General features: G+C 49.0%; 1 protein-coding gene across 11 annotated transcripts in view; it reads right to left on the bottom strand.

Moving 5' to 3' along the window:
• Positions 1-14,117, bottom strand: part of ADAT1 (adenosine deaminase tRNA specific 1) — a 66,416-nt gene that overhangs the window by 12,088 nt on the left and 40,211 nt on the right. For 6 of the 11 annotated variants that reach the window (XR_002888217.3, XM_008164153.4, XM_065567704.1 and 3 more), the window contains 2 exons: positions 13,356-13,455; positions 6,939-7,025 (listed from right to left, as the gene is read on the bottom strand). Coding sequence is in view for 10 of the 11 variants with exons in the window: in XM_008164153.4 (XP_008162375.2) it covers positions 6,939-7,025; positions 13,356-13,455 (187 nt within the window). In the remaining variant the exon portion in view is untranslated. The other 5 variants (XM_008164155.4, XM_065567702.1, XM_042856980.2 and 2 more) reach the window with 4 other exon arrangements.

Below are 14,117 nucleotides of genomic sequence, written 5' to 3'. Positions count from 1 at the left end.
ATATATGATCTAGAGTTCAACCAGAAGTTATAGGTTTGATGCAGCAGTGGTGGACGGAGTTCTATGGCCTGTGGTATTATATGCAGGTCAGACTAGATGATCCGAATGGTCCCTTCCGGCCTAAAAACTTATGCATTGCTTTCTTTAGTAACATAATGAAATTCCCACTAGGTAAGAGCTGCTGCTTTTAGTAAAAGTCTCTATACACAAAGCAGATACAGCACAGGAAGCAGACATGCAAGCTGTTCACATGGCCCCCACTCCCCATGGGCTTTCGCTGTGACCTGAAGGGAGAAACTTTTAACCCTTGACTTCTCTCTGCTGACACTAGTGCCTTTACTGGCAATTAGTAACAGCTACAACAGTGGTTTTTGTGATGTGGACACCTGTGCACTAGGGAATGCACTGAGACCCATCTAATCATTTCGCAGATACCAAACAGTGGTTAATTATCACCACTGGTTTCTGTCTGTGCCAACACTTGCTGGATTTTAACCCGACTGTTTCTCATCCTTGCTCACCTGAACTAGCAAGTCCCCCCCAAAAGGACAGTTACCTGTTCCGTAACTGGCAAGATGTGTTGCTCAAGTGTATTCCACTATAGGTGTGCATGCTCGCCACGTGCACCGGTGCCGGAAGTTTTTCCTTTAGCAGTATCCATAGAAGGGGAGCACCGCTGCGACCCCTGGAGTGGCGCCTCTATATCGCGCCATAAAGGGGGCTGCGTACTCCCACCACCCTCAGTTCCTTCTTGCCAGACAACTCCGACAGAGGGGAAGGAGGGCGGGATGTGGAATACACCTGAGCAACACATCTCGAAGAATGCCAGTTACAGAACAGGTAACTGTCCTTTCTTCTTCGAGTGATTGCTCATGTGTATTCCACTATAGGTGACTCCAAGCTACACCTAATGGAGGTGGGTAGGAGTTTTAAGTTTTAAGATTTAAGGGTTACCTGGGCAGAGCACCGCCCTACCAAACCCTGCGTCATCCCGCGTCTGGGAGACGATCGCATACTGCGAGGAGAAGGTGTGGACAGAGGACCACATAGCAGCCCTACATATGTCCTGAATAGGGACGTGAGCCACATAGGCAGCTGACGAGGCCTGAGCTCTCGTCGAATGAGCCTTCACTATAGGAGGCAGGGGAACCCCTGCTAGGTCGTAACAGGTGTGAATGCATGAGGTGATCCAGGCGGGAAATCCGCTGGATGGAGACCGGACACCCCCTCATGCGCTCGGCCAATGCAATAAACAGCTGGGGGAACTTCCTAAATGGCCTGGTTCTGTCTAAGTAAAAGGCCAGCGCTCTGCGCACGTCTAACATGTGCAGGTGGCGTTCCTCATTAGAGGAATGGTGCTTAGGGCAGAGTATCGGGAGGAAAATATCGTGATCCATGTGAAAAGCCGTGACTACCTTCGGCAAAAAAGCTGGGTGAGGGCTTGTCCTTATGGAAAACCATATACAGTGGTTCAGAGGTCAGGGCCCTGAGCTCCGAGACCCGGCGGGCTGAGGTGATAGCCACTAAGAACGCCACTTTCCACGATAAATGGGACCACGAACATGTGGCTAAAGGCTCGAAAGGAGGCCCTGTGAGGTGGGAGAGCACTAGGTTCAGGTCCCAGAGCGGAACCGGGGGTCTGGCGTAAGGGAATGCCCGATCTAACCCTTTTAGAAACGGGGACGTCATGTGATGTGAAGTATCAGAGGGGTAGCCGTGTTAGTCTGAATCTGTAAAAAGCAACAGAGGGTCCCGTGGCACCTTTAAGACTAACAGAAGTATTGGGAGCATAAGCTTTCGTGGGCAAGAACCTCACTCACTCTGAAGAAGTGAGGTTCTTACCCAAGAAAGCTTATGCTCCCAATACTTCTGTTAGTCTTAAAGGTGCCACAGGACCCTCTGTTGCTTTACGTGATGTGAAAACACTGAAAGGCCCTGCACCGGGGGGTGGAAAGCCGAAATGGCCGCCAGGTGCACCCTGATCGAGGAGGGCGCCAGCCCCTGGGTCCTAAGGGACAGGAGGTAATCGAGGACGAGCTGGATAGATGCGGAAGAGGGAGAGGAACCTCTATCCCTCGCCCACATAGAGAACCGATACCATTTGGCCAGGTAGGTTCGACGTGTGGAGGGTTTCCTACTCTCCAGCAGGACACTTCTCACATCCTCAGAACATCTCCCTTCCTCCTCATTCAACCACGGAGCAGCCACGCTGTCCAGTGGAGCGGGGCCAGGTTGGGGTGGAGGAGACAACCTTCGTCCTGGGAGAGGAGGTCCGGGCGGAGCGGCAGCCTGCGAGGGGGGCCGCTAAGAGTTGCAATAGGGTCCCATACCAATGTTGACGGGCCCAGTCCAGGGCTATGAGGATAATCCTCGCCCCGTCTGACTTCACCTTCTGTAGGACCCTGCCTATTGGGGGAAGGGCGGGAAGGCGTACAACAGGGGCCCTGACCATGGGAGCAGGAATGCATCCGATATCGCCCCGTCTCCCTCTCCCGCCCTGGAACAGAACCAGGGACACAGGCGATTCTGGGCGGTGGCGAACAGGTCTACCTGGGGAGTACCCCACTGTAGGAAGATCCACCTGGCCACCTCCCTGTGCAGGGACCACTCGTGATGTTGGGAGAAAACCCTGCTCAGGCGGTCCGCGAGCGTGTTGCTCTTGCCGGGCAGGTAAAAGGCCCGCAGGAGGATGTTGTGGGCTATACAGAACTCCCACAGGAGCTGGGCTTCCTGGAATAAGGCCCGGGAACGCATGCCCCCCTGCTTGTTGACGTAATACATGGCGGTCGTGTTGTCCGTGAGGACTCTGACCACCCTCCCTTGTATGTGCTGGCGAAATGCCACGCACGCCAGGCGCACGGCCCTGAGCTCCCTGACATTTATGTGCAGGGTCAGTTCCTCGGGTGACCACATACCTTGGGTCCTGAAGCCCCCCACGTGGGCTCCCCATCTCAGGTCTGAGGCATCCGACACTAGATCTAGTGAGGGAGGGGGATCTCGGAAGGGAATACCCTGAAGCATGTTCCTCGGGAGGGACCACCATTGCAGGTCTGCCACCACCATTGGTGGCACCATGACGACCTTGTCCAGGCCGTCCCTGGCCTGGGAGTAACGGGAGGCCAGCCAGAGCTGAAGGGGCCTCATCCTACCCCTGGCATGTCGCACCACAGAGGTGCATGCTGCCATATGGCCTAGGATTTGAAGGCACACCCGTGCCGTAGTTACCGGAAAGGCCGTGACCGAGGCGATGAGAGCTTTGAGCATCTCAAATCTGTCCCGTGGGAGGGAGGCCGTGGCCACCCGGGAATCTAACAGCGCTCCTATGAAGTTTATGCCCTGAACTGGGGCTAACGTGGATTTCTCCTCGTTTACCACTAGGCCTAGAGCTGCGCAGGTGTTTAGCAGGAAGTTCATCTGCTCCTGCACCTGAGACCGAGACTTGCCCTTGAGCAGCCAGTCGTCGAGTAGGGGAAGATCTGCAGCCCTTTCCTCCTGAGGTGGGCCGCCACCACCACCACACACTTTGTAAAGACCCTAGGGGCAGTAGAAAGACCAAAGGGGAGGACCGTAAACTGGTAGTGGTCCTGACCCACCAGGAAACGGAGGAAGCGCCTGTGACCCTCAAAAATGTGGATGTGAAAATACGCATCCTGGAGGTCCAGAGCCGTAAACCAATCCCCCGGGTCTAGGGATGGAATAATAGAGGCCAGGGACACCATGCGGAATTTGCAACGAACCAGGAACTGGTTGAGATTCCGCAGACCGAGGATGGACCGGAGCCCGCCCTTTGCCTTCGGGATGAGGAAATACCTGGAGTAAAATCCCTTGCCCTGGAATTCCCGAGGTACCCTCTCCACAGCTCCGGCCGGCTCCCGGGATGGAGGATAATGGGGAGGGGGCGAAACGAACTGCAACCTGTACACTTGGGAGATGGTGCTGAGGAGCCATCAATCCAACGTTATACGGGACCATTGCTGTCGGAAGGCAGATAAATGGTTGGCAAAACTCAACTTTATTAACTGGGGGGGGGGGGTTTCCCCTGGCAACAGGCCCGGTGACCCCCCCACAATGAGTCAAAAACGCCTCTTCCCTGGCCTCTTGCCCTTCGAGGGGCCAGGCCGTGGGGCCAAACGGGACTGGCGTTGGGATCGACACCTCTGCTCCCTCTGCCTTTTAGGCGGGGGTTCGTATCTGCCCCGAGCCGGAGGAGTGGAGGTTTGAGGCCTGGGCTTATCCTTGGTGGGTGGGACATACAGGCCTAGTGTCTGCAGGGTGGTGCGGGAATCCTTCATCCCATGCAGACACATGTCTGTCTGGTCCGCGAACGGGCCCTCCCGTCGAATGGCAGGTCCTGCATGATGGACTGGGACTCCACGGACAGCCCCGACAGCGAGAGCCACGACACCCTCCACATGGAGATGGCCGAAGCCATCGAACGGGCCGCTGTGTCCGCCGAATCAGAAGCCGCCTGGAGAGCTGCTTTGGCTGCCACCGCACCCTCGTCGACCAAGGCCCAGAACTCCTTCCTGTCCTTGTCCTGAAGGAGGGGTTCAAACTTTGGGAGTGACCCCCACAGATTAAAATCATAGTGGCTCAGTAGCGCCTGGTGGTTAGCCACTCTGAGCTGGAAACTCGCCGAGGAATAAACCTTTTTTCCAAAGTTATCAAGTCTCCAAGCGTCCTTGTCCTTGAATGTGGGCGTGGGCTGGCCATGCCGCTCACGGTGGTGAACGGACTCTACCACCAGAGAGTTCGGAGCTGGGTGGGTATAGAGGTTTTCGTGCCCCTTTGCGGGCACAAAATACTTCCTCTCGGCCTTCTTAGCAATGGGCCCCAGGGAGGCCGGGGTCTGCCAAAGGCCAGTGGAAATATTGATCGCCCCTTGGTGCAGAGGAAGGGCCACACGGCCCGGTGCCGAAGAGGTCAGGACATTGACTCAAGTGTCCGAGGACTCCTCCATCTCCTCAGCCTGGAGCTGGAGGTTCGACGCCACCCTTTTAAGTAGCTCCTGGTGAGCCTTAAAGTCCTCCTGAGAGACGGGAGGCGGCACCGCAATGGACTCGTCCGACGCCGAGGAGGCAGCTGGCATGGTGCCTTCAACGTCCGGCGGCACCAGCGGCTTGAACTCCGGACCCGGACCCGGGCCTGGGGTCGGTGCCGGTAGTTCGGTGCCCGCAACCTGGTCACGGTGCCGAGGCGGAGACGCCGAGTGGGCCTGAGAGGCTCCAGCCACGGAGCGGGGTCTCGGCGGTGTGGGTGCTTGGGGCCACGGTGCCCACTGGCACCATTGTCCTTGCCAGGGAACCCCTTGCCACTGAGACGCGTGGGGGCCCAGCAGAGCCGCTTGGTCCTGCGGTGCAGAGTGGCCCGGAGAAGGGCAGCTGGGCGCCGACGCCAAGGTCCTGGACGACTGCACGGTGCCGTACGATCAACTGGAACGGTCCCAGTCATGACGTCTCCTGCCCCGAGATTTTGACCTCGATGACGAGGACAGGTAGATCTCCAAGGAGCTGTCTCTCAACTCCCTTCGGCGACTGTGGCTATGATGCTGCGGTGCCGGGGACTCCCGGGACGCACTCCGAGCGCGGCGTCTATCGCGGCGGGCGCTGGCGTAAGAATGCTGGTGCCGTTGGCGCCGAGACCTGTTCCTCTCACTCCGGCTTGAAGAGGAGCGGCGCCATCTCTTGCCCCGGCGTCTACGGTCCCTGCGATCAGAGGAGTCAAACTCACTCCCAGAAGACCCGGCCCGCAGGGCGGAAGTGTGTCGCGGGCTTCGGGCCAGCCCTTCAACCTGGGAAGGCACCTCGATCTCTGACATGTCCGGGGCGGGCTGATGTGCGCCCAAGGGTGGTTTCCCTCGGGACCGGGGGCCCAACTGAAGTGGCGCTCCCGGCATTGGTAGGGCTAAGATGTCGCGCGCGGCCTGGGCTGCCTCTGCCGTCGAAGGCATCCGCACTTCGGGAGACACTTGCGCGGACAGGACCGGACTACTCCGCTCAGCCCGAGTTGGAGGTCTAGGTCCCGACGGGGATTGTGGGCTGCCCAGCTCAGGTCTGGCCTAACCCCTTTCTTTCTCCCGGCGCCGCTGAGTCTTTCCCTGCTTCTTAGCTAGGGATGGTGCTTCACTACGCACCGAAGACGCGGTGCCTGGCGTGGGGTCGGGTCGATGTGCCAGTGCCGGGGCTAGTGCTGACTCCATCAGAAGTGCCCAGAGTCGGATCTCACGCTCTCGTTTTGTCCGGGGCTTGAAAGAGCGGCAGATTTTGCAACGCTCACTAATGTGAGCCTCGCCCAGACAGTGAAGACACTGGGAGTGCAGATCGCTTCTGGGCACAGAATTGCGACAAGAGTCGCACGACTTGAAGCCTAGACCATGGGGCATGCCCCGAGCCAGGCTAAGAACTAGAGAAAGTGTTCATATTCGAACTGGATACCACTAAGGATAGAAGCACTGCAGCCAAGGCTGGAGCAGAAGTTCGGACTACCTTCACTGGCGGCAAGAAGGAACTGAGGGTGGGGGGAGCACGCAGCCCCCTTTATGGCGCGATATAGAGGCGCCACTCCAGGGGTCGCAGCGGTGCTCCCCCACTACGGGTACTGCTAAGGGGAAAACTTCCGGCACCGGTGCACGTGGCGAGCACGCACACCTATAGTGGAATACACATGAGCAATCACTCGAAGAAGAACTTTTTCATATCATGGTCTCACTTGAATACAAGAGGTACCACTACTGCTAACTCCAACTGGGTAACAGATGTAAGAAAGCGTATACTGCATTTGCCAATATCCAAATGTTGTAGCCTTAAAAAGTCAAATTTTAATGCTGATCCCAGCAGAAATAAAATTTCATTATATTGGCAGCCTCTGGTTTCATCAGAGCCATTCTTGGGATCTGTTGAGATTCTCCTTATAACCAATCAGAAAGAGTAATTCCTCACCTGAGAGATTCTGGCAGATTCTCCTGTGAAATACTAGCCACCAGCCTTTGGAATACATGGAAAAGTTCCACCTTACAGATCCGGGACCTAATAGGAAGAGGAAACTGAATTCAAATCATCAGCTGTAGGATAAATAAAACAGCAGTTTTGCTGTGGACACCTGTCTCATTAGGCCTACAGCAATGATAGATAATTTGCTCCTTCCCTCAATTATAAATGCTTTGCCTAGGATAATCTTACAAATGACTAGCCACCTCCCAGAATCTTGTACATCTAGAATTGCTCTCAGGGAGAAGAAGAGGATGACACAAGAAAGGAACTTTTCAACAAATGCACTTTTGTTTGTTTGTAAAACCTTAAAGAGTTTTGCAGATGAGGTTGATATGTTGGAGAAAATGGTCCCCTGCTTCCATTCTATGCCTTGTGGAGGTGACAGTAACTATCTTCACTTACTGGAAAAGTCTGGTTACTTATAAACACTATCTTGTATGAATTTTTTTAGGGCGTTTACAAAGTTATTCCCTGTTCAAACCACAAAATGGTGGTAATTTTATAAATATTTAGAAAGAGGCCATAAAGATAAAATACAACTACAATTAACAGTTCTGTAGGTTTCTGAGATAATTTAGAATTGGTTTTCTAATTATAGTTTTAAATGTTCAAATAATGAGTTTGCTAGAGAAGTGAAAGGAGTGAAATGATGAGAAAGAAAGGGTCATGGAAAGCCAAAAGGGAGAGGTAATCATTCATAGAATCACCGTAGAACAGCCGTAGGCTAGTGTACCCTGACAAAGACAGCAGTGGGATACTACAGAAGAGTGAATCAGAATTTTGTATCAGGAGCATTTTCGGGCCTCTCTCTTTCTGGCTGTGTTCAGCAGTGGCATGGGAATCTGGAATGGTATGCTTACCTTTACAATTCACATTAGCACAGCCCAGACAAAGACCCTTTGTTAATTTCTTGAATGATGTAAAGGGATCCGTAATGATTTAACTTCTGCTGCTCCATCCGAGCTCCCCACTCTCCTTTCCCTTCACTTGAAGTGATACACTGATAAAGAGCTACATTGTCCAAGAAGCAAGCTGTAAAGCCATCCTAGCCAGTACTATGGCAGACTGCAGAGGGGACATTTCAATATCCCCACAGCATCCTGTGCAAGAGACTGTGCCCCTGCCAGCCCACATCCATCTCAGAAACGAGGGGCTCAGCACCAAACATCAAGCAAGAGAACAACCCACAAGACTTTGACAGAAGTGCCAACAATTACATTATTTATCGTGAATAAAATCCTCAATAAGACAGATGGGGGCAAAGGGGAAGGGGATAAAAATCCTGCCCTGCCTCACAGGGGTGCCAGGCAGACACACTCATTACTGGCTGCGAGGCACTCGGACAGTATAGTGGTGCGACATCAAAAGGTCCATCAGTAAATAAGGAAAGTGAGTGCCATTTGAAAATGATGATTTATAAGGAAGGCCTAGAAGGTGGAGTTTGTTAAATAGTTTTTTTCCTGACAATTTTTTAACCTTAGAAATAGCAGGAATATCAAGTCTTCTCTTCCCTGTTTTTGCCAGAAGACTTTTTGGAGAACCCAGGAAAGTAGAATGGGGAGTGCCTTCAGCCTTAAATGAATGCTTAGAATATTGAGCCTTTAACAAAGATATTTTATTATGTTTAGTGGTTTGGTTAATTTTTATTAACAAAAGCCAAAAGACTGTATAAAACTGCTTCCTCCTTCAGTTAATCAGGTTTCATTTCCTTGCTATCTGTTATGTCGTAATCCTAAAAATCATAAAGAGCCAATTATATAATTTTAGCAATAATAGCGATCCATAAAGTCTTCCAGGAAAAACAGTAGACAAAACATGAATTTTTAATGTAACAAACTAAGCCTTTACGTTAGAAAATAAACTTTTGAGCTTTAGTCACAAAGAAAGAAAAGGATATACACCCCTTTGCAGGTCGATCAACACCGGATTTTTTTTTTCAAATGTGTTAAATTAGTGCAAATGAAGAGAGTCCTACTTAGCCACAGAACAGATATAGTATGGAGCACAGTCTTGTAAGCTTCCCTCACACCATCCATCAGCTCACCCGTTCAGGATGAGAGGTTAATTCAACCTCCATAGTCCATCCAGTTCTTGGTCTCTCTGGTCTGACTTTATTGCAATTATATAAAGTGCACTTATCCACAGTTCTAGGAGCAGGTATTATTATTTAACATGTTTATTACGGCAGTGCCTAAGGGCCCACCAAGAACAGGACCAGGCGCTGTACAAATACAGAGCAGCAGACAGTCCCTGCCCTGAAGAACTTACAGTGTAACTAGACCAGACAGACACAGGGTGGGGGAAGGAATAGAACACACCAGCAGAGCGAGCAATGTGATGACAGCAAACAGCATGCTAGTTCCACTTTTGGGGAGGAAGGCAGATGGGGGGCTACTTAAGAGGAGATAAGCTAAAGGGAAAGAAAAGGGAAGGGGAATGAGGGGGACAGGGCAGGGGAGAAGAGGGTCAGATGTAGAGTGAAGATGAGGTGAGGAGACTGAGGGAGGGATGGAACAAGCAGCCAATCAGCACAGAGCAGGAAGAGTCCAATGAAAATTGCAGAAAGATCTAAGGATTCATAGGTCCAAAAGGTTCCTGGTTCTGCTCCCATGGGCTAGTGTCTCTGGCTGGTTCCTCTCACTGTACAAACAAACAATTTGTACTAAATGTACAAACAATTTACAAAAATACTTACAAAAATCAAATAGGATCATCTATATTAATTAATATTCTCCCAAATACCACACTGAAGTTATAAAGCTCTTGGTCCTCCTGTTCCTAGAAAGGAGCTGGAAACATTGTACAGTGGGCTTTTAATAGAGGTAAACAGCAGTTCTAAGTCAAGGAGATTTTTCTCCTACTCTCCTTCCGTAAGACTAAATCTAGGATTCTCCTCCCCATCACCTCGCTCACTACTGCTCAGTTCCCAGCTGATTGGAAAACAGACAGGCCATGCAAGGCACCAGTTAATGGACTGGTGATGTGGACACCTGACTACAGTACCAGAACACGGCCAATACTGCCAACTATTTTCCCATTTATCTGCCTGGTGGGTTTTGCCTACATGCTCAGGGTCTAACGGATTACGATATTTGGGATCAGGAAGGAATTTTCCTCCAGGTCAGATTGGCTGAGACCTGGGGGCTTTTCGACTTCCTCTGCAGCCTGAGTCACAGGTCACATGCAGGTTTAAACTAGTGTAAATGGTGAATTCTCTATAACTTTAAGTCTTTAAACCACGATTTGAAGACTTCAGTAACTTGGTTAGAAGTCTATTTCAGGGGTGGGTGAGGTTCTGTGGCCTGCACTGTACAGGAGGTCAGACTAGATTATCATGATGGTCCCTTCTAACCTTAAAGTCTATGAGTCTACTTTCAAACAAGCTACTGAACAAGCTACAACTTTTGGTCATCACTCACCTGAACTGGAATTGAACCAGCAACCCACAGGCAAAAGTCTCTATATCCCATCATCAATTCTGAGCTATCACATCCCAACTTATCAACATTGTCGATATGTCAATCCCCAGACACGTTCATATTACAGAAACCAGCAGTCTCGTCCACAGTAGTGCAATTTTTCAAAAGTTTTTCAAAGAGACATTATTAAGGGCACAAGAGCAAACTATCACACTGCATAGGAAGTATGGAAGTATGGCAAACTATCACACTGCATAGGAAGATAGGAAGTATGGCAAGAGACCAACCTGGCTTAACCAGGAGATCTTCAATGATCTAAAACTCAAAAAGAGACCTACAAAAAGTGGAAACTTGGTCAAATTACAAAGGATGAATATAAACAAACAACACAAGTATGTAGGGACAAAATTAAAAAAGCCAAGGCACAAAACGAGATCAAACTAGCTAGGGACATAAAAGGAAACAATAAAACGTTCTACAAATACATTAGAATCAAGAGGAAGACCAAGGACAGAGTAGGCCTGATACTCAATGAGGGAGAAAAGACAATAACAGAAAATGTGGAAATGGCAGAGGGGCTTAATGACTTCTTTGTTTCGGTTTTCACCAAGAAGGGTGGTGGCAATTGGTCATCTAACATGGTGACTGACCAAGAAAATGAGGTAGGATCAGAGTCTAAAATAGGGAAAGAACAAGTCAAAAATTACTTAGACAAGTTAGATGTCTTCAAATCACCAGGGCCTGATGAAATGCATCCTAGAATACTCAAGGAGCTGACTGAAGAGATATCTGAGCCATTAGCAATTATCTTTGAAAAGTTATGGAAGATGGGAGACATTCCAGAAGACTGGAAAAGGGCAAATATAGTGCCTATCTATAAAAAGGGAAACAAGGACAACCCGGGGAATTACAGACCAGTCAGTTTAACTTCTGTACCCGTGTCAAACCAACCTGATAGCTTTCTTTGACAGGGTAACAAGCCTTGTAGATAGGGGTGAAGCAGTAGATGTGGTATATCTTGACTTTAGTAAGGCTTTTGATACTGACTCGCATGACCTTCTCATAAACAAACAAAGGAAATACAACCTAGATTCAGCTACTATAAGGTGGGTGCAAAACTGGTTGGAAAATCATTCCCAGAGAGTAATCATCAGTGGTTCACAGACATGCTGGAAGGGCATAACGAGTGGGGTCCCACGGGGATCGGTTCTGGGTCCGGTTCTGTTCCATATCTTCATCAATGATTTAGATAATGGCATACAGAGTACACTTATAAAGTTTGCGGATGATACCAAGCTGGGAGGGGTTGCAAGTGCTTTGGAGGATAGGATTAAAATTCAAAATGATCTGGACAAATTGGAGAAATGGTCTGAAGTAAATAGGATAAATTTAATAAGGACAAATGCAAAGTACTCCACTTAGGAAGGAACAATCAGTTGCACACATACAAAATGGAAAATGACTGCCTAGGTAGGAGTACTGCAGAAAGGGATCTGGGGGTCATAGTGGATCACAAGCTAAATATGAGTCAACAGTGTAATGCTGTTGCAAAAAAAGCAAACATAATTCTGGGATGTGTTAGCAGGAGTATTGTAAGCAAGACACAAGTAGTAATTCTTCCACTCTACTCCACGCTGATTAGGCCTCAACTGGAGTATTGTGTCCAGTTCTGGGTGCCACATTTCAGGAAATATGTGGAGAAATTGGAGAAAGTCCAGAGAAGAGCAACAAAAATTATTAAAGGTCTAGAAAACATGACCTATGAGGGAAGATTGAAAAAAACTGGGCTTGTTTAGTCTGGAAAAGAGAAGCCTGAGAGGGGACACGATAACAGTTTTCAAATACATAAAAGGTTGTTACAAGGAGACAGAGAAAAATTGTTGTTCTTAACCTTTGAGGACAGGACAAGAAGCAATGGGCTTAAATTGCAGCAACGGCAGTTTAGATTGGACATTAGGAAAAACTTCCTAACTGTGAGAGTGGTTAAGCACTGGAATAAATGGCCTAGGGAGGCTGCGGGATCTCCATCATTGGGGATTTTTAAGAGCAGGTTGGACAAACACCTGTCAGGGATGGTCTAGATAATACTTAGTCCTGCCTTGAGTGCAGGGGACTGGACTAGATGACCTCTCGACATCCCTTCCAGTTCTATGATTCTAGGATAATACCATAGGAAATTTTTCATTCCAAACTGGTCAGGACAGGACAAAACAGCAATCTCTTCTTAAAAGTACAGCTTTGAGGACAGAGGCCAGCTTCCATTTTTGACATGTTAATGACCACAGAAGAGCAAGTGTCATGGGAAAAAGTAAGACAGAAGTGCTAGAAATAAACCACAAGTGTTCCAGCTTCCAATAAAGGGATTACACTTCACACAAAGCAGGCAGAAATAAGATTTGCAGCCTGCAAGGGAAAACACACATCTCAAACAAGTGCAACCAAAGAAATCAATTACTCCAACAATAAAGGAAGCACTGGAACAATCCTCTCCGAAAAGGGGGTGGCCATATGTGAAAATTCTATCAAATAACAGGCTCATCTCCTACCCAATAACCAGGTTGGAGGCCACTGCCTTCTGCTAGGCAGAGAATGACAATTTAGTCTACATCATCAACAAAAGATTCTGGTTTCATTTAAAAATATCCCCCCTGGTTTAATTATTAGAAAAATTCTATTAGGCAAAGGTAACAAGAAACATCCCAGTGAAGGGGCTAAGCCTATAAACACACAGATTCAACCTGCCCCGCCCCTACTCTCTATTCTGTGCAGTAGGAGCATGGTCTGGGATGGAACAAACATGGGGATTTCTTTCCCATCGCATTACCCCCTAATGATGCCCACAGTCCCTACACACCACACTCTATGTCAAAGTAAAAGAGAGAGGGGAACATACATTGATAAGGATACACTCCCAGAGGGACATCACAAGCCCTTACTACCACCACACCTGGTCTGGTGACTTCCGATTCCTTTCTTTGTTGTTCCTTGCTTGAAGCCATTTGAGGTGACATCTAGAGGTTGCTCAGGGACAGCACTCCAGCTGATAGCTGGGGGAAAAAAGATCATGAACAAAGAGATTCTCAGCAGAAAATCACAACTCTCAATACTGCAAAACAAAAGGGTTTGTGATGCCAATATACCACTACCCAGACTAATTCAGGTAAACTTAAATGAATATGCCACTAGCATTGTAATCTTTCCAGTCCCATCAGGGATGAGTCTGGAGTTTCATACAGAAACATGTTGATTAAACATTCCTTCCCTTCCCAATAACCCACTAGACTCCTGAAACAGACAAAAAATTAGAGATGGCAAAGACCAATCAAGTCATCTAGGGGCAGATTTTCAAAGGTATATAAGAACCTAAAGATGCTGACAGGCACCTAGTGGGATTTTCAGAAGCATGTATTTACATCTTTAGACACCTAAATACCTTTAACACCTGGCCCGTAGTCTCTCTTCTCCACAAGGCAGGAGAGTTCCCTTCAATACATTCTGTCATGTTTTGGTCAAACATATTTTAAGTGACCCAGACAACAAGGCTTCTCCTTGCTTTGCTTGAGATATTAGATTGTGGAATATTCCATCTCATGGCAAAAGTTTTGCATACTAGTCAGCTTATATTCTTGCTGCTGCCTCCCCCCACCCTAAACAATCCCTCAACCTTTTTCACACTTATACCTTTCAAATATCGGTAGACATATCCTTA

Source organism: Chrysemys picta, chromosome 14, assembly GCF_011386835.1.
Source record: "Chrysemys picta bellii isolate R12L10 chromosome 14, ASM1138683v2, whole genome shotgun sequence".
Taxonomy (NCBI): Eukaryota; Metazoa; Chordata; order Testudines; family Emydidae; genus Chrysemys; species Chrysemys picta.
Note: the sequence above shows the minus strand (reverse complement) of the source record. Positions and strands in the feature narration are given on the sequence as shown.